Consider the following 21007-nt stretch of genomic DNA (forward strand, 5'->3'; position numbering starts at 1 on the left):
GGCCTGGCACCGGAGGGGGAAAAGGCTGGCAGTGAAGGGGTCATTGCGTGCAGTGAGGTGGAGCAAAACTCTGCCCATTTTTGTGTTCATCCAGAGGCCATGTTCAAGAGCGTAGTTTGTGATAATTTTGTACATATAATACCAGCTTATTTTGCACTAAGATTTCAGCCCTTCTTTATGAGTGACAGTCTCTTTCTCCCATTTAAGTGTTATCATCTGGTATAAGTAATTCAGCAACCGAACAAAATATTCAATGTCTATGGAGTGCTAGTGACTGCTGTTTAAAGTATTGCAAGCCACTCTAGATTTCACACACGTTTGTACAGCACATCCAAGCAAGAAGTAATTATTAAGGAAAATGCTTGTTACATTAGCACACACTATCTTGAAGACAACAGTATCTCTCTGGGGATTCTTTAAAATATCTAATATGGGTTGTGTAGACTACAATTTTTTTAACCATTTTAAAGTTTTTGAAGAAACAACGAGAAGGGAGAAATCAGAAATATATTAATAGAATTCCATCAAATTTTCTAGATCCAAATCTAAATTAATGAATTAATGACCACATTTCGTTAAGATCATTTAATCCCATGGTGTCAGTGTGACGTTTTTAAATCATCCTAGCTTTCTGATTGTCTAGTAAGGCGGACAAGGAGCACCCTTGTCTGAACAATGTTCCCGACTGGCTGACGATGGTGCTGAAGTTGGCGCTGCCCTGCTGATTATGACCTGGAAAGACTGGTGAAGAACAGATGCAGGGGGCCACAGGGGCTATGGCATGGGCAGTGCAGTGGTCTCCTCTCCAGCACCCTCTTTATGCTCAGTGTCTGCTGTGCAGACAGTGTGCATTATGAAGGTGCTGGTGCCCTCTGCAGGCGGCAGCATTGCCACTGGCTCTATTACAAGCCATCAACAATGCTGCTGCCACTTTCCCGCTGGGCAGGGGGTTGGCATTTAATTCTCGAATGGCGCAGCAATATTCGGGAAATCACCAGCTGTGTGTTCTGGCCCTTCTATGCCTTATCACATGGACATTTGACACCATACATCACATTTTTTGTGTTGCAGTTCGTGATGCTTTTTGTGCCACTTGTGAAGTGGCATGCCAGACAGTTCTGGCACCTAAAGTGGGCAGTGAAACTGGGTAAATTTTTAGCATTTGGGGAAAAGAATTTTGTTGTGTTCTCTTCTGGCAGCTTTTACTAAAAAGTCCTTCAGATTCTTTTGTCGCCTGAAGGAAAACAAAGGTATAGATCGACAAAATCAAGTTTGAAGAGTTTTCCTATTTTTTTTGTTTTTCTCTTAATGGTCTGTTCAATTTTGTGCTTTAGGGTTGTATGTAATTCACGTCAATGGATTTATATTTTGCGTAATTTTGGGCTCATGTAATATCTCTTGTGGGGGTTAAACCAGCGCTCTTCAGAGCTGATTGTACTAGTTTCTTTGGGTATCCTCCCTACACTAGTCTTGTGCACAACACATTAGCATTTTCAAAACGGTCCTCCTTGAAGTTACAATTTCCCTCAATCCATAAATTGGCTGTATGGTAACTTCTCTTTACTGATCAAGCTCAGTGTATTGTGAAGTGCCCACAGTTGATGTTTTTACCTGATTAAGTTGCAACAAAGAAACCAAGCAAGCAGCTCTCATCACAACAGTGCTTGCTTGCAGTGCTTCCTCTACAATAGTCTGCTGCACCCAGGTTAGGTCCCAGAAAAACTCAACCAAAGACTTTTTGTTTTGAGTAGTAGAGAATTTGTGTTGTAGATCTCTTTGGGTTTTATACAGCACACATCATAAACAGCCAGGGTTGCTTGGTGCTTACACCATTCAATGACCCAACTGAAAACACGGATTAACCACCAAACCTTCAAATGTTTAAAACATGGAGTCAGATCATTGGACATACAAGAACACAGACCTACAACATGCAAACCCTTACTTGAGGGCAGAACCTAAACACAGATAATTCAGGAAGCATCTGAAAACTGGGTATTTTGTTGCTTTCAATTGAATTTGTCATAGTGGTTGAGGTTGAGGTTGAAAAATATTTGAAATCTTTTGCATTTCACCTGATTAGATTGTAACTTCCCTATTCCCTATATGAAAACCATGCTCATGCAGTGGAGAGATAGAACTAGACACCTTAGCATTAAGTTCAGTGTGTTAAAGGTTTACCGGATGTGGATCGAATCTCGTGTACCAAATAGTTTTTTTTTTATAAAGCAAGCTTAACCTGGACAAAGCTTAGATTTAAGCACAGTACCCAGGAAGAAGAACACCTTCATAACTGATTTAAGCAGTCTGTGTCAATCATTTGAGTGGGTTTTCCAGTAAAGCTTGAGGTGGTACAGTACACCTTTTTTGCATCTCAACTCGACCAGTGCTTTCCTGAACCAGCTACGTTTGGAGATACGTTGGGCATTTGGTGTGGTGCACTTCTTGGTTGTGAGTGCTCCTCCAACGCTCCCTGTGTAGGAGAGTGGATGAAAGGGTCATGAGTTACATGGGATGAACCTGAAAAATCCTTTTCCAGGCGATGTAGCATATCTTTAGAGTGCTTTCATGGTTCAAATGTACTGGACAGTGTTCTTGTTTATTACTTTGTGTGTCTGGGCTATTTGGCCCAATGTAGAACACTGTGTTTTTTCTCAATTGTGTGCCTGATTTTGGAAATAATGTAGTTAAAAGTTCGAATTTCTGTACTCTGATGTAATGCAGTATAGGACCTGATAATTGTGATATTTATCTTTATTTTTTTGCGCCCCTTCTATTGTTTAATGAGAGAATGTTTAAATAAAACCTATGTTTTGGACATCATTTTCATATTTTTATCCAGATAGCAAGATGTGCATCTGCTCTGTTCAAAATCTCGTGTCTGAATGTCCTCTAACTAAAATAGAGAAACCCATAATTCTCTAAAACAAACGTGGTCCTGAGTTAGAGCATCCTTTCTACAGTTCTTTCATTTAATTATTTATCACAGAAGCGAACCTGTAACTCCTATGCTCCGACTGTGGAGACACATCTCACATTAAACGATGAGTTAAGTCTACTCTGCATATGCATTCAACCCGGTGGAAATATTTTAGCAATATTAGCTTGGGCAGAACACCTCTAGGATCATTCATAAGGGAATGTAGTTGTGCACACCTCTCCGATTACAGAAACTACTTGGTGGAATGGCCAATATGGAAAATTAAGCCATAACTAATGTAAATTAAATGAAATTGTAGGAAAGCACCTTTTTTTGACTTAGTCCCCACTTCGTGACGGGTTTCTGATATGACTTTGAGTGTTAGTGCACTGGGTCCCTGCTAACCAGGTCCCCAGTGCCAGATTTCTTTCCTCAAAACTGCACAGTTGTTTTGCACAATTGACAAACTCTTTAAATACCACTGTAAGTCCCCTAGTAAATGGTACCCCTCTTACCTAGGGCCTGGGGTACTAAGAAAGGTCTTGGAGAGCTGCAGCGCCCTTTGTGCTACCCTGAGGGACCCCCTCAACAAAACCACACAGTGCTGCCATTGCAGACTGCGTTTGTTGGTGCAGGCTTAATTGAAAACACGACGGGTGCCAGGTCCCCTATCACTGCATGTTTTAGGAGTAAGTCACCCATGTGAAGGCATATATGCATGAGCAGATAAGCCCCTGCTATGTCTGTCGATTCTGAGACATAGTAAGTGTAAAGGTGAAACATTTTTAATGCATAGCTGGAAACAGGTCATTACGAGTTCCCCAGCTGTATGATGGCTTCTCTGAATCCTGGGATGCCTGGTATCAAACATAATAATAAACCCTTACTGACCTCAGTGATGGATTTATTAATAAATGCACACAGAGAGCACTTTAGAGGTGCCCCTGGAAACCTACCACCTACTATTGTGTTGACTGACTGGTCCTGACCAGTTCAGCCACCACAGATGTGTTTCTGGCCCCCCCAAGGTGAGAGCCAGCGCTCTTGAGGTTCTGAGACAAAAGCTTGCACTGGACGGAGGTGAGACCTTCTCTCCCAGGCAGGACGGACATTCCAGGGTGGGAAGCTTCAAAGTCCTTGCCGCCTTTGACATGGGACCCGGGTCTCTCCAAATGGCAAAGATGACCAACCTCCATCCTAACCCCACTTTTGGTGGCAGCCCTGGTGGGAAAACTATTTCAATTAGGAATATTGCTTACTTCATGCCAGTCCCTCCCTTAAGGTGGACAAGCTAAAGTGAACACTACTTTTCTAATTCCTCCATCTTGCTTGAAAGGAATTAGGCCATTAGGGTTAGGGTTATGCCCACTTACCAGTGAAAGTGGTCATAAGAAGATTGTAATCACCCTAAAGGTGGTCAGCCCATTGGCTACCGCCTGGCACTCCCTGGAACACCCTTAAATTGAGTATTTAGGTGGCACCCCTGAACCCTAGAACTTAAATAAGAAGGCTTGGACACCGAAGAGTTGCACCTGCAAACAAGGAATAGAAGAAGCAGCAGACCACGCAGGACAGACTGCTGACCTCAAAGGACCTACACAAAAAGTCAACTCGACTAGCCTTCAATAAAGACCTGAATCTTCCGTGGGCAGTGGCCTTGGCCTGCAAGAAGAAACTCAAAAGAAAAGACTCTCAGCTGCTGGAACCACAGACACACGACACCTGAAATGACCACTGCACCCGACGTCCATGACCCGAGGTGAAGCCAACCTACGGTGCCAGCGCAGTTCCCCAGCTGTCCAGAGACAGTCTAGTGTGGTCTCCCCCATCTTGGACTCACCTGAGACACCTGTGATCTCTGCATGCAGGCCCCCTCTCCCACTGCTTGGTGGTGAGAGAAAATCCGACACCTCCAGCAACCGCTGCACCCATCACCCTGACCCCATGTGAGGTGAGTCACTGGTGACAACAATGTCCCCTGGCTTCTATGAGCTTGAGTCCACTCTGGGTCCATCCCTGCTGGACTCCCTGACGAGGTTTGCAGTCTCAACACACAGGACCTCCTGGCTGTGAGTGCTCCTGGATGTGAAAACCTGATGCCTAAAGACGCCCCTGCATCTGTAGCCCAGGCACAGGGGAAGAGGACCAAATGTTCACCTACTCCCAGAGCACCCCAAGTCTACTGCCTACCTGATTGTTGTCCCTAACTGGCTACCCTGGCAGATCCTACAGCCTGTCTTCACAAGGACCAAACTCCCATTGAGAACCAGTGGGCACCCGATACCTTACTGTACCCCTGCACCCGGCTGCCCCAGTGCCTCCTGGTGTGACCTGTTGGTGTGGTTTTGTTCAGTGCCCAGTACTTACCTTTGCTATCTGAAATTTGCCCCATAGTTCATTGTTAACCTTGTGTTTGCTGAACATGGTTTTCCTCTATAGGATAACATAAAGAAGAACTCTAAAAATTGCACTATTTCTGAAACTGCAAAGTATTGATGCTTAAAAGTCAATTTACCTGATTTGAAACTTATATAAAAAGAGTTATTTTTCTAAATGGGTCTCGGACTTATTCTTTGAGTGTGTGTCTCATTTATTGCCTCTGTGAGTACAAGAAACGCTTAGCACTACCCTCTGATCAGCCTAACAGCTTGACTACACTACCACAAAAAATTATTCCGATCTCCTTTTGCCTCTGCAAAACCAATTGGGGATTCACTGGAGACTCTGCACAATGTACTTCATTTTAGTGCACAATATAGAGAGCCAGATTCCTGCAGAAATGAACATACATTTGCAGTCCACCAACATTACACTTGTCAATTTATACAAGTGTAATTGTAACATCATTGAATAGATCAGTACATTTCTATGAATCCGGAATGTAGTTGACCACATTGTATAGTATTTTCAAACCTTTGTTTTTCGGCAGCGATCTAGCGCAAAAGCCCCTGCCTGAAAAGGTCGCTAATGAGTAGGTGATCTGTATGTGATGAAGCGAGCTGTACGTTTTGGTGGTGGATGGGGGCACACACATTTTGGCTCTGTGTGTGCACAGGTGCTCAGAAAATAAGTTGCCAGTCTCGAAAGGGTGGAACTATGTTCCTGATCATCGTTTAAATAGGAGTTCTTTGCCCATGATGGTTTTACGAATGCAGAACCCCATTTGCTTGTTTCGCTGATCGTGGAGTTATTTGGTTGATATTGGCTCTCATCTTGTGCGGATGCTTCACTTTTAATCTTCTGTTTGTTCCATAGCATGACACAAGTCAAACCGATTATGGAATGCTTGTCTTGTTTTTAGTTTCTTCAATTCGTTTTAACCACTCCTTTCAAATGAGGCAGTACAACTCCGCCCATTAATAACCGAGCTACATTTCGCAGCCGCTGCACTTTTGGTGTTTCGTCCGGAGGCTCAGATTAGTTTGGCGCAGTCTTTCAAACAGTTTGCGTGTTTCGCTCGCGTGTCTTAGACGTGTGCAGATGTGTTTTTTTCTAAAATTCGACCGCAGTAGTATTTTTGAAAAGAACCGTAACAACGGAGGGACGAAGCGGCGAGAAACTTTGCCTTGTGCTGTGAACTTTGGTAAGATTCATGTTTGCCTTCTCACCTGCCCTTATGCAGATCCTTTAATAGCCTCTCACTAACGTACTGTCTTCTTGGAGTGAGTAGAGATCTTGTATTTTTAGCTTCCTTTGTATGTGAGGCATGTTTTGAAGCTCTGTTAACTGTTTGGAGCTAAAATTAAAGTATAATCCAGCACTAGGAAAGGAGATGGAATCGGTGTGGTGGTGTAAAAATCGCAAGAAGGGAAAATCGGGCACCAGCCAGTAAACGCATTTGAACTGTGAGGGAGATATAACTCAGTAGCTTGATAAACACAGTACGTTCACGAGGGACAATAGATTGACTGTTTTACAAGATAATCGCTGGACATGTAATTGTTTAAGCAAAGTTCTCCTTTCCACAGACCTTAGGGAAAATGGTGTTCTAATGCCCTCGTTCCTAAAAGGTGTTTCTGAAGCCCTATAAATTCGCTACTATAACTAGGAAAGCATTGCTCGGTTGTCCTTGGGTTATCTGAACCTACAGATCTGGGATATTCTATCAGAATTCAGTACACCCACCCATACAGACAATATCAGTAATTTATGTCTGTAAATTCATATAACGTTCAGCTTTGTGTCAGCTGTCATTTAACACCCATGTTCTTTTGCACATGTGGCCACAAGCTGATAAAATGAAATGTTGCATTCCATGACGCTATTTGGGCAGTATCATATTTTGGCATGTTTGAGTGTTATTTTAGGGGTTTTTTTTTTCCAGTGGTCTACATTTTTGTCAAACAACTTCTTGTTACTGATTGACAAACTTTATTTAATTATACAATGCGATTTTTATTCGCCTGCAGATTGCAAAAAACTCGGCAAACAAAGCACATATATTAAAACTGCAGTACCTGTGACAGTAATGGATTAACCCGCGAAGTTAGCATCGAAACCAATTGATATCGTTCCTTCTTTAAAATGGGCAAATAGGTACTGATCACAATCAAATGAAATATCCCACTAATGCACAGTTAAGCAATCTGTGTGTAGCCAACTGGTCACGGCTTCAAATCATAGCAGATGAGATTCATTCTTTCATATTTCCAAAGCCAATGAATTTAATGAGTGCAGCTGAATTTTAATAACCACGTTAAAGTGCAATCGAACCCACGGCAATTACCGCAAGCGTTCTATAAAAGCAAATGAGTTAATAGTCACCGTTTTTCATTGAGGCCACGTGCCAAGAAGCCTCTTCTCGTCGCTGCCAGTGCAACGTGCGTACTCTGATTCATACAATGTCAGAAGTTTACTTCTGGGCTTTCACTGAAACTGAAGGAGCAAACGACTCTCATTGGACCATCGTTTTAAAAGATCTGAGCTATTGTCTTTTGTGGTGCCTACTTCCTGCTACTTACTATCTGTCGGTGCATGTTCCATGTGTGTCACCGTGTATTAGTCTTCACTGCCCCTGGCACTTGCATTTGGAAAGCTGTGGCTGCTGTACTCCACATGTGGAAGAACAGTTGGATTGCGACAGATAGTTAGCAGATACCTAAGCTGCAAAAACCTGAATAAACATGTCCTGGATGCCTGGACCTAATATGGTAAAGATAAATATACTCCACCCTTAAATTGAATTGCTGTGTTTTGGCTACAACGTCCTACACACTGAGATGGATTTGTTTTTAGTTTGCTTTCATATTTTTGCAAATCAATGCTTATATTTGATGTGAAATTTAAGGGAGCCGTCCAAGGCGTGTTTTTTTTTTTTTTTTTAACTTATAGAATGTTTTGTCATGCCAGTGTGAGAAAAAAGTATAGCTGAGGCTAAAAAAACGATGGGAGGAGGGGTCCCCCTTTTTTATCTTTAACTATGCTGTGCACTACCTTCTCTAGGTGTGGACTTGGCTGTAAGCAGCACTTTTTGTCACCCTGTGATGTGGTAACTTATAAAGATTAGAAGCGACATGCTAAGCCTTTTGTAATTGTGTGTTTAGCTGGATTTAGTTTTTCAACATACTTGTAAGTAGATGGGAAAGGGCTTTGCTATTGACTAGCATACTAAAATCTAAAGAAATGTAAACATTTTATTCTTGTGTCAGCTAACATGAGGGGTGCACTTTAGGAAAAAAAGTAACTATGCTTCGGGTTGCACAGTTATAAAATGAAGAAAATATTGATATGACCTACAAAACGTCCGTTCGCCGCTCCCAGCTGGCAACGTTGTGCTTTTAATTTGATGGTAAGAGACAGTGCGTGCCCTTGCATCTTGCATGTTCTCCGAAGGGACTCTTAATTGTTGTCAGTGACCGAGTAAATACTGAGCTGCAAAACCTGTGAGTTCCGTTGGTGTCTGAACCCTAGATCGACTGTAGCGGCCTTGGGTATGGGTACCTTGCAGATTCTGCCTAACTGGAAGCCAGCAAAGAGACTTCATGGCGAGTGGTGCATGATTTTCTTTCTTGGGTCATGCACTAAGGGCAGGCTAGCATTCTGTGCTAATTGTAAGCTAGACAGCAGATAATTAAGTGCCCTGTCTATTAAAGCTCTGAGTCTGTGACTAAAGGGCTTTTTAGGGTCGAGCCCCCAAGTGCTCTGTCCATGTTATAATCTCTCTTTGGGCTTGTAACCACACTCATGTCACGCCTGTCACTTATTAGTTTGTGGGCTTGCTTTTTAAAATCCGCTTGCTTTTAATACTGAAAGGCATCGATACGTCATTCCTTTCCCAGTGTTTAGCTCTCCTCAAGCGCACCGGCCAACTACTGAAAACTTACGAGGCGCAATGTTTTCAGCCTGGTTTCTGCACTACTTTCTTTTTATTTTCCATGCAGCGCGATCGCGCTGGGTTTTCATAGCATAATTGCACTGCGTTTTACATAGCATGATTGTGCTCGTTTTTTTTTCTTTTCTTACAATTTGTGTGGCGAGAAAAGTTTGGTTAGGAGTTTACAGAGCTAATAGCTCTAACTCCAGCAAATGTAAGACCCGTTGTATTGTAAATGCTTGTTTTAACATTATAGTTGAAAGTTACACCTGCATTAACTTGATACTGAAGTAACATATATTTTTCAAAGTAGAATGTCTTCTTGTATTTTTTAAAAGCCCAGTCTCCTTCTCAGAACAGAAAATAACATCTGACAAAAAAGCAAACAAAGGGGATGAGGGTTTCCTCATATTCACCATATATTTGTTCATTTTTAAATGTATTGGATGCCACATTTTCACGCTGAAGTTTCTGTATACATTGCCCTAAGAAAGGTGGCAAAAATGTTTAAAGATTTTCACTATTTAATTTTTTTGCATGCATATAAAGACTGGTTCAGGATGAAGCTTAAAAGTTGACCCCCCCCCCCCCCCACACACACACACTCAGGTATTCGGTCATATTTTTTAAGATGACTGTAAACGTACCACAGGAAATCAAATTAGTCATAGTTGACGAGGAGAATGACTGTGCTTCCTGGTTAAGGGCTTCATGCTTAAGGACACGTGTTAAATAAAACTGACCGCTCGCATTATGTGACAGATTTTTATAAATTGGTTGTAATACCTCATCAGTAACGCTGGACAACAAAATGCTTACTTGTTAAATAGCTGAAAACATAATAACCATGATTACAATTGTTACTGTTCATAATTTGAAAATGCATTCCCAAAGTTCATTAAATAAACCTAGTGCAATGAAATGATGCTAATTAAAAGCCTTAGCGCGCACCCTAAACTCTGACGCTAAGACCAGTGCTAATCTCGTGCATAACTCTAGCACTGAGAATAAGGACGGGTATAATGTGAAAACTAACCCTGGTCCTTTGCCCTTGCTATTGGATTAAAACTACATCAAGCTCGAGCCTAAAGTCTTAGCCCAGGAGCCTAAGCAAAATAATTCTAAAACGGTCCCCTGGTGCTAACTGTATAGTCAACGTAGAGCATTTAAGCAAAAGACAGTCTTTTCATTTTGAACCATTAAAAAAATTAGAGTTTTCAATCTTTAAGTTTTTGGTGTTTGCGTTTTAAATTGTATATATTAAGACTATATACCATTTAACAAATATTTGATTCCTTTTTGTTCAGTGCTCATGGGGTGCCTTAGTGTCCTCACGTGCATGAGTGTGTTTTTCCTAAAGGAAGTTGACTGTCAATTTGAGCATTTAGCATTCTGAGCGACAAGCTCTTTTTCTAGTTATCTTGAACTTTTATTTGTTTTGTTGTATTACATTTTTGGTATGACATTTTATCTTGGGGCTTTTGGACACGTCTAGGCCCTCTCACCCACTGTGTGGTCTCCTAGTTGGTAGGGTCTTAGGAAAGGATTATTATATTTTTTTTTTTTACCTAGATTGTGTGTGTTTTGGTTTATGTTTATAGAATGTGTGTAGATAAGTACATTTAGAAGTCACCCCTTGTTTCAAATGTTCTCGTCTAGTTGTTTCTTGTCACATGCTGGGGGTGGCATTGTATAAATCCTCTTCACAACTGTGTTCCCCATTTTCCTATACACTAGAAACGGCTTTGCTCCCAAAACAGTAATTTAATTTCTTCAGCTTTATAAAATAATAATTAGTATCGTTCAACAAACGGCGACATGTTTCAGCCCTAGTTCAGTCATTTGTCTGACCAGCGAGTGCTTCACGATAGTGTAATAGAATTTGAAACTATTTATCCCAGCCTATCATTGATATCCTGAAAATGCTATTCTCTTGACGTATCTATCAATTCATAGTTCAGTCCATTTCACCATAGTATTTACAAAGCTTATATTATATCAGTTGTACCTTAATCTTCGAATTGATGTCCGGTTGTACATTAAAAATCTGTTTAAACCCAGGTCTGTTTTTTCCAAATACTCATTTCAAGATCAATGTGCTAAATACATCCCTTCAATTTAGTAATTACAATTTATTGATTTGTCACATGAAATACCTCTAAACAATATATATATATATATATATATAATCGGTCAAAGTTTCTTAAGTTTAACATTGGTGTATTATATTGCCATCTTATCCAAGTGCACTTGTCCTCACATGCGTATTGTTACCCACTGGGACAACATGGAAGGTTAGTTCAGTGTGGCTTGTATGTGTGAATTAGATTTGTGTTTTGCCTCCTGTTGGATTTTTTTTTTTTGTGGCAAGTTTATAGTTCGTAGAATTATTCATTCACTCTAATGTCGATGTTAAATGAAAACATATTACTGTTGATACTGTGAGTAATAGTCATTTTTACACAAAACCCCAGTCACAGCTTTAGGCTATATGTTCCTAATTCTATTAATCAGATACAGTACTGTTGCCATCGTTCTAAAAACGTGACGTAAGGTTAATGGCATTGACATTCTATTCAAAACATGCTATTTCTATAGCTGCCCTATTCCCAAATAGCTTAAAAGCTCTGCATTGCTGTTATGTTTCTGTTAAGTTTGTCACTAGATATGTCTAAAACAGATTTTTTATGGTTAGCTTGTGTTGTAGGGTTCTTTCCTGAACTGCAGTAATGGTGCTTCTGATGTACCTTTTCTTTAATGGGCACTCAGTGGTATAAATTGAATAACTGTATTATTCATGTGATGTATTAGGCAATTTAATCTTGTATTTTGATGTGACATAGTGTATTAGTTCATACTGACACTGTTGCTACATGCCTTACATAGACCACATGGAAAAATCCTTTGATGTTGCTGAACCAATTCTTTTTTACGTTATCTTGGAAATAGTTATGTACCAATTCATCTTTTATTGATTTACCTCCTTTTTTAATGGTAACACTTGGTTTATTTCCAATTTTGTTCCTCAGTCAACAAAAATGGTCAACCGAATTCAAAGTGGCGTTTAAGAAACTGCCTATTGATCTCACTGTTGGTCTACCAGGAACCTTTGTTTGAATTCTTGTCTACTTTTGTGTTTGGCTTGAGGATTGGAAGGGTGCCCAAGTCCTGTCACAGCAAAACTCTAGCTGTGTTTAAGCATGGGGTGAAGCAGAGTGGCATATTTCAGATAGTCAAGCTTGACGATATGTATCGTCTTGCGGGTGGTTCAGTTAGAGACAAGTCCATTGTTTCTTCTGCATGATGGACACTGTGTAGGTTTGTAATGGGGCCTGTGCAGAATGCCTTGGGTGTTTTGTATAAGGTTCAGAGTGGTGCACAGTTGTGTGAAGTGGACTTGTAGATGCTCTTAAGCATGTCATGAAGCAGAGAGGTGAAAGACTGAGTTGGGCCTGTGGATAGGTAGCATCTTCTTCTAGTCTAACCTGTAATAGAGTAGGTCATGAAGTCATGCATTTGGGAACACCTTACTCTTTACCACTCTGTGGAGTTTAAGGAACTGATGGCCAAATTTTAGAACTAGTCAAAAAAAAAAAAAAAAAAAAAGCTTCTGAAGCAAGATTTATGGAAGAACCAGACACTGTGAAAGTTGAATTGGAGGCTTAACCATTGGCAGAATGAACATAGTTTGAGTTGCAGGTAGATCATTCTGGCGCCATGGATTGTCTAGTGGGTAATTGCAGAAATCCTTGAATGAGATGCCAGAAGCAGTCAGCACAGAGCTTAGAGTTGGAGCAATGTGGTTGTGTATGTGGGAGAGCTGTGTGGCAGCCACATTCTAAATTGGCTGGAGACAGGCATATAGTCTAGGTTTGACTGCCCCAAGGGCATGAGTGACCTACACACGTAGGAGTATTTTACTCACATATTATGGAGCACCTACACCCCACCATGTGTGGATTGAAAGCACATTGAGGTGTTTTGTAAAAATCATATTTTAGATTGTTATAAAGCTTTTCTCTAGACAAAAGCTTTGTAAAGTTTTTTTTTTTCTCTGGGGGGGAAAAAAAGCTTGGCAGATTTGCTCTGAATTCTGAAGGGGACCGATGGATTGAAAGACTACCATCACAACTTGCATTGGACCGGTGTTAAATAGGTCCTGTGGCTAGTTTTAATTATTATCTTGGCAGTATGATTTTGGATTGTTTAATCTGTTAACATTTGTTAGTAATCTGGTGTTTGCAACATTAGCATAATTAGTTTGGGTAACGTAATGGCATACTGAAAGTGTTTTTTTTCTTGTGTGTTGTGTTTTTTTTTTTTTTTTTTCCCTGGGGGAGAAAAACGGAATTGGCCTGTATTATGTTTAATCTTAATGGCACATATCCACATGTTTATACACACTACCAAAAAACATCTGGGTGTGTTGAAATTGTCTGTGGTGGTGAAAGAATCATCACAGAGATATGTTTTAAAGAACTTAAAATATTTGTTTAACCAACAGGTAGTAGGCACGTGAGATAACTGCATGCTCTTCTTAGCAGACCTGCCTTAAAGACCGGTTGGCAGTCAAGAGCCCGTTGGCTGTTTACTGGACCATGGTGGCAGTCTTGATCAGAGGAAAACTAGAAATCCCCCTAGCCTAAAAGGTCAAAGGAGGCATTTCCCCGAAGCCGCTGTTAGCTGAGGGACCAGTGTATCTTGAGTGGTTTGCTTTATTTCGCACTGCAAAGAGTCCAAAACGTCTGGGTGCTTACAGTTCAAAGGAATGGGGCTCAAAGAAGAAGCTTTTGGGAGGTATCTGATGATGTAGAGGCTGGGGTCAGAGCCCAACAGGGAGTAGTGCCTGGTATTTGAGAAGGTCATAATTAGACAAAGTTTATTTTCATTTTACCGAATGGGTAGGAGAGAATGGAGTTTGTCAAGTATGTGTTAAGTAGTATGTACATAAGCAACTTTTCTTGTATGAGGGCAGAGTGTGGTACTGCTCCAGAGTTTAGTGTTTTATTTTGAAAAGCAGAACACAACATGTACACTGAGCCACAACTTGGTGGTGTTTTTTGCTTTTCTAATTAATTCTCAAGCCCTAATTGCACAATTCACCATGAAATGCCCCATTGGGCACCAATTCCTAGAAAAGGCATGGAGTTGATTAGCTTACCCTTTTTGACTTCTTCCAGTAGTGTTTTTTCCGAGCTCTCCTGTTGTATGTTGGTGGAGAGAGCATTATAATGGAGACACCAAGTCTTATTGTTAATGAGGTGACAAATCATGTTGGTGAATGATTTGACTTTACAGAATTTATAACTTATATTTTAGGAACGTTTTCAAAATCAATAGAAAAAAATCTTGATTCACTTTATCACGTAATTGCTTAGTAGTTTGCTTAATGGTTTGAATTTCTTTAAATGTCCGAGACATCACAATGTTGAACTTCATGCTTTTCATATTTAAATGTACACTTTAATCTTGGAAGCTAACCTTATCTTATTGAAGTTGTTGAATTTACGATAAAGAGGCTACAATTTAGGTTAATTTCTTAGGGTAAGTAATTACACTTATCAATGCTAAAAGCATCAGTAAATTGTGTTTTCCTTTTATTATAGGAGCAGTCCTATCCTGGATATAATCCTGGTTATTGGAATACTTCTGCACCTACTCGACCTTCATATCCAAGTACATATCCAGTAGGACCTGACATGCAAGGCCAGGTATGTCCAAAGCGCAGTCAATTATGTAATATTGTATTCGTAGCTTGAACTTGGTGCTGAAATTCTTTGTTTGCTTGTCTATGGAAGATTAGTTGAATACATTTAGTGAATGCAGACGGCTAGGTAGAGGGAATTTGATTCTTTACAAACAGTTAATGTTGACCTGTCCTTTTTAGCGTTCTTGTGTTGTTTAAGAACCTCAATTTAACTTTGGGACTGCTGTCAGAAATTATGGTCTGCTTCATCCTCCAGCAGTAGGTGCATAGTAGCCTGCTACAAAGGTCTTCAGCATCCCAGTCACTGCGAGGTATTGCCTGATTAGAGGCCACCAATATACTAATGAAATGACAAATTTATAAGCTCGCAACATATACCACGAGGTGTCAAGGCGCTAAAGAGGTACAGCTCTGAAGCAGAAACACAGAAAGGGAAAGTTCTTATATCGGATAAGGAAGACCGCTAGTGATTATAGGGTGAAAAGCCAGGTCTTAAAGGATTTTCGGAAGAGATTGTGTTCTTTCCGATTACTGATGGATCGTGGGAGAGGATTCCATAATTTTGCTGCAGCCACAGGGAAGGCTCTGCCTCCTGACCTGGTCTTCCGAAATTTAGGAACAGCTACAAGATTGTAACTGGTGGGCCTAAGCTGTGTAGAGGGGATAAATCTCTGGAACACAGTTGTCAGTCCTCTGGGCCCAGTATTTTGCACGGCCCTACGAACAATGCATAATGCTTTAAAGGTGAGGTGTTTGTTTAACCAATGCAATTTGGACATCCCCTTCCCCCCCTCCCCCAACAGAGCTTTGTTGATGATTAGGAATCCTTATCACTGCAGCATTCTGTACAAGCCGTAGCTTAGCTATTGCCAATTTATTGATCCTCAAATAAAGTGCTCTGCAATAGTCTAACCTAGAATAAATCAAGGCAAGAACTGCTGGCTTGCATGCTTGCAGAGGGATACAAGGAAGCACCTTCCTCAAGGTCCTAAAAATCCCAAAACAGGTAGATACAGTACGATTAGCCTGAAGGTCAAATGATAGCTTGGTATCTACTAATACTCCCAGATTTTTGTCAGTCTGTCAGAGTGGGCAGTACCCCTGATATGCCTGGCCACCAGGAATTATTCCAGGTGGATGGCTGGTTACCGAAGATCAAGATCTCAGCCCTGTCCCCATTTAGTCTAAGGTAGTTGCTACCCATCTAGGTGGCTGCTGCTGCCTGAATCCCTTTTTTAAAATTGGTGGCAATGGGCGTGCGTATGTTGGGGCCTGTAGTCAAAAGGACCAGATCTGCTTGGCCAGCGGGGAGACATAGAGATTGAAAAGTGTCGGACTCCGGGAAGATGATGGGGTCGGAACTAAATTGGTTCATAACTAACGTCTGTGATCTGACTTTTAAAAAAGAGGTTAAAAGTTCTAATGTTGAACCGATAAGCCCCAGGATCCACAGCCGACTGTCAAGCAGGGCTTAAGAAATGGTATAGAAGGCTGCGGATAGATCCAGAAGGATCAATGCCACCGTCTGCCCTGTGTTAACCATAGAACGGATTAAATCATCAGCTGAAACTAAAGCAGTTTGTGCCCAATGGTTGCTTCTGAAACCAAATTGAGAGGGATCGAACAATTCAGGTTCCTCCAAATATGCCATCAACTGAGTTGAGGTGCTTTTCTAAGATTTTAGATGGAGTAGGCAGCAGAGCTATGGGCCTATAGTTTTTCAAATCAGTGGGGTCCAAGTTATTATTATTATTATTATATATTTTTTTTTTTGAAGAGGCTTTACAGTAGCACTTTTCCACGGCTGTGGATAAGTTGCCAATAATACTACTTAATATATCCTCATTTAGAACTAGTCTCCTTGCACCTGTACATATCTCTGAGTGTTACTTGTGGAAAGGATCACCCCCTACTATTACTGTGGACTAGTTCATGCTCAGAACATTTAGTTGCATCTGTATTCATAATAAAAAAAAGCATCATTATTTGTGTAAATTGGAATAGCTCTTCTAAGTGCACATTTATTAAATGCTAGTGAGCACAGATGAAGAAAGGAAATGAAGGTGTTTAAAGTATGTGGCGAAACACTCCTACATAACTTGGAGCTCTTGTTAATGCTTAGTCAAAGCACAATAAAAGTTCCCGTGCCTGAGCTTGTCTGTGGCTGACATCATGAGTGGTTAAGCTCTAATCTTTCGGACTGTTGACTCGAGTCATTGGAGTGAGTAACTAAGCCTGTTTGACTACACTTGCGAAATTGCTAATGTTGCTGCAATAAGTGAAATATTCTATTGACAATCTCGTATCCGATGTTTATGTAGTTTACAAAGCATTGGTATGCTTCAGAGGTGGTCTGTAGGTACATAAAGACTAGTAACATCTGTACCCAGCAAGTTTCAGAGTCAATTGTCGTGGAGTTGCCAAAATCTTAACACTGAATTATTAGATTGGATTACAATGGCAGAACTCTATCCTCAAATGAAATAAAGGTTATTTGGATAGATATGTAGTAGGCAAAAAAAATATTTTTTGTCTGGCACAGCCTTGCAAACCTAAATATGAATCTAATTGTGGTAGTCCTTTTTTTTTTTTCTCCACTTTGTGTCCATGTAGCAAGCACAGTTACGATCCCACTCTCTTGTGGCTTATAGTTTGTGAGGCTCACACTGCATTCTACTCAAAATTGAAAATTACAAGGTTTCACAAGTGGGTCTCTGTGGCTTCAAGTAACAATAAATAACTTGTGCAATAAGAAAATATATCTAGGTATCCAGAATCTATTATTGAAGTTCTGCATCTTTGTACCACACTTTACCGGCTCTGCTGTCTAGTGGTGGAGCAGCTCCAGTGACTAACTGAGGAATGTCATGGCATCCTTGTTGCTGTGTTATAAAGGCTCAGTTCTATTAGCGCTCCTTCCAGTACAATCAAAGAACGGGGAATGCCACAAACCACTTCATGCATGGTTTTGATGCTCCAGCAACGAGTCATTTTAAGTAATATCACTTTACTGCTCCTTTGAAAAACTATATCATGTTAAAGATGGGTAGGTGTTGCGGGAGGGAAGTATTTTGCTTAATTATTGATATTCAATTCTCAGCAAATATCCCATCCCTCTGCACTGACTTTAAGGCTTGTGAGTTTTGACATTCAGCGCCATATTTTACAATGATCTTTACTGACAGAAGTCCTTGTCCTTGATCCTTTGCCATCCGGATACGTGTTGTTTTTGATGTTATACCTTCTTAAATCTGCGAATATTGAAAAGCTAGAAAAAAATCAGAGACAAAGTGTATGATCACTTAAACATGAAAGCACACCATAGATGAAAAAAGGAGCTTTATTTTCTTGTGCATTGCTTGATCCATCTGGGTGTCACTCCCAATTCGGTGCAAACTCTGAGACTACAAGAGATTAATGGAAATATACTGATCTTGTCCATTTCGTGTAAAATAGACATGGATTTTAGATTCTCAGTTGCACTTTTGCTTCCTTTACAAAAATCTGCAGTGGCTTCCCCCCCCTCACCTGTGAGGGCTGTACAATGCTTTTCATCCTGTACAGGTGATTTCATCCTTGTTAGATCTGATGAGACGTCTTCAGCCATCCCTCTTCATCCTTGATCTGTTGCCCTCACTTTTTTCTTCTTCTGCTCACTGCTGCATCGGTCAGACCACATCACCCATTGGCCGACTTCACTGTGAGTAACAGTATTATGCACTTTCACAGATACAACACCCACACGCAAAGTAGTCCCCTTCAGAGCCAAGAGCTGTAATTGCAGTGTGTGCTTTTTGAGACCAAAACAGATTTTTGCTTTTACGCATGTTTTTTAATGACTAGGGCTTGGCAGGTACACCAACAATGACTGTTTTACAAAAGGCATGCCAAACAAATCTGCGAAGCCAAAACGCTGGAAGCAGCACCAGAGCTATTGGCTTTGCCGGTGCTTGTTTTAACCACTTGTGACTGAGGTGTCGTTGGTGTATGTTTGCATTTTTTTCAGCTGCTGCCTTTATGTGCCGTTCACAAGGTGTGCCAAAGCTAGCTTACTGTGCTAATCGGCACGATGCTGGTCTCTGAAATATTAATCCTGAAAGTTCAGTTCTGAACTGACAAAATATTGATTTCCAGGTTGGTTTTAGACAAGTTCGGTGAAAGGAAACTGCTACTTTTATTTAAGCCCAATAATCGAAGAAGACCAAAAGAGTCGGTGCTGGAAATGGAAATCTTTAAACCACAATTCGGGTATGAAGGGGCCATGAAAAGAGAAGTCTTTGGAGCCCGAGTACTAAAATGTGCGCAGATCTCAAGTTGGTGATGCACTGGCTGTAGAGCTCATTATATGCTTTGCATGCACATATCCTATCGCGCAAATACTTTGCTTTTTTGGGACATGCTGGGGTATGTGGGTTCCAGTGTATCCTTAATTCGCAACAAAGTATTGGAATGTAGGTCTAGCAGTTCTACCCTAATTAAGGGTTGTAGCAAGAGAAGGTGCAGTGGAGGCAGGTGACAGATTTCGTTGAGAAGGAAGAATCTGATTTCTGCAAACGAGGGTCCAGATTTGCAGACTCTTTTCGGAGGAAAGAGGTGCCTTATGCACGTGCATCAATTCACAAAGCCAACTTGTGCATGCACAAACTGTGATTAATAAATATAAACTGTTTGGCACAAACACTTTACACCAGTAATTCATTTGCTGCTTGCAGGGCATGCCATGGGGTATCTGGTGAAAATTACAGTGCTTCCGTAATTAACCAAGAGATGAACATGAATGTGTGACTGTCTCATCATTCATTCATCTACGGTAGTGCTGGTCTTGCATAGGCTTGCCGTACAGGAAGACTCATTGAAGGTAGACAATAAAAATGCCCCCATCTTAACTGCAGATCCTTACTTCACCACTCCTGTGATACAACAGGCTCTTAAACGAGTGTGCATGTCAATAGTGCTCCAGGACTAACAAGTATAAGGGAGATCCTGCTGACAGAAGCAGGCCCCATCAACACTTGCTTCGACAAGTCATGTACGCCATGTGTTATGGTATTTGTATAGAGTTTACTACCTATGTGAGGGGGCTGAAGCACTTGTCCTTTTGAGTGGCAGGCCACATACAGGGTGTGTGTGATTCGAAGAGTGCTGTCTGTGCTTTGAGCGTGTGGGAAGTGTTTCCGTGTTGCACCTGATAACCAATGATGTCCAGTTATCTTGTAACGGGACACACCTCTTAGCGGTGTAATAGTAATGAAGCATGAGAGAGAAACTTGTATTTTTATAATGTCTTGAACTGGCAGCTCTAATTTGCTGTGCAGGTCTCTTTATTGTAAAGATAATTTACCTTTTATGTTTTCAATCCATTTTCCTATACTGACTTTGGCAGAAGAGTGTCAACTCTGTGATAATATGGATCCTTTAAGTGTTTTCAGATGTTGATAAAAAGTGAGGGGATCAGATATTTAAGCCTACTTTAATAACCACTAATTTCTACCCGGATAGTCCTGCTGAGACCAGAAGCATTTGCCACAAATTGCTGATCGCCAGAGGACTCTAATATGGTCCACCCTGCAGGTCCCAAATAAGCCCCTATTCGGAGTACTGACTTGACAAAAGAAAGATGATAACGTAATCCATCTTGGCAAATCTACTCCAGTGATATCTCTGGCTATCAAATAAGAGGCCTGTAATGTAGTCCATCTGGGCAGATCTCTGATTTCCTTCCTCACTCTTTATCAATAACTATTAACTGCATCCCATAATACAATAACTGCACCTCGGTGATCATCATGCACAACTTGGAAACACTTACCACATAGGCTCAACGCAAAGGCAACACCCTTCTAAACACCCACACTGTGAAGCCTGCTACCTGCTTGGATGAGCACTTCAGAGCCCCATGTAGGGGGTAGTAAGTGCTATACAGTGGGTACTTGCAAACATTTTCCTAAGGGACACAACATTTGGTCTGTGATGTGACTGGTGTCTGCATTGATGCCAGCATTGTGCAGTCGGGGTGGTAGGGGAAGCTACAAATATACATCTAGTGGCTGAATTGCACACTGTTATA

General features: G+C 40.9%; 1 protein-coding gene across 1 annotated transcript in view; it reads left to right on the plus strand.

The window, feature by feature from the left end:
- The window catches only part of BAG4 (BAG cochaperone 4), an 86604-nt gene that overhangs the window by 27294 nt on the left and 38303 nt on the right, over positions 1-21007 (plus strand). Inside the window, exon 2 of the mRNA XM_069213947.1 lies at positions 14840-14944. Within this exon, the coding sequence (XP_069070048.1) occupies positions 14840-14944 (105 nt within the window). The remainder of the gene's footprint in view (positions 1-14839; positions 14945-21007) is intronic.

This window comes from Pleurodeles waltl, chromosome 11 (assembly GCF_031143425.1).
Source record: "Pleurodeles waltl isolate 20211129_DDA chromosome 11, aPleWal1.hap1.20221129, whole genome shotgun sequence".
Lineage (NCBI taxonomy): Eukaryota > Metazoa > Chordata > Amphibia > Caudata > Salamandridae > Pleurodeles > Pleurodeles waltl.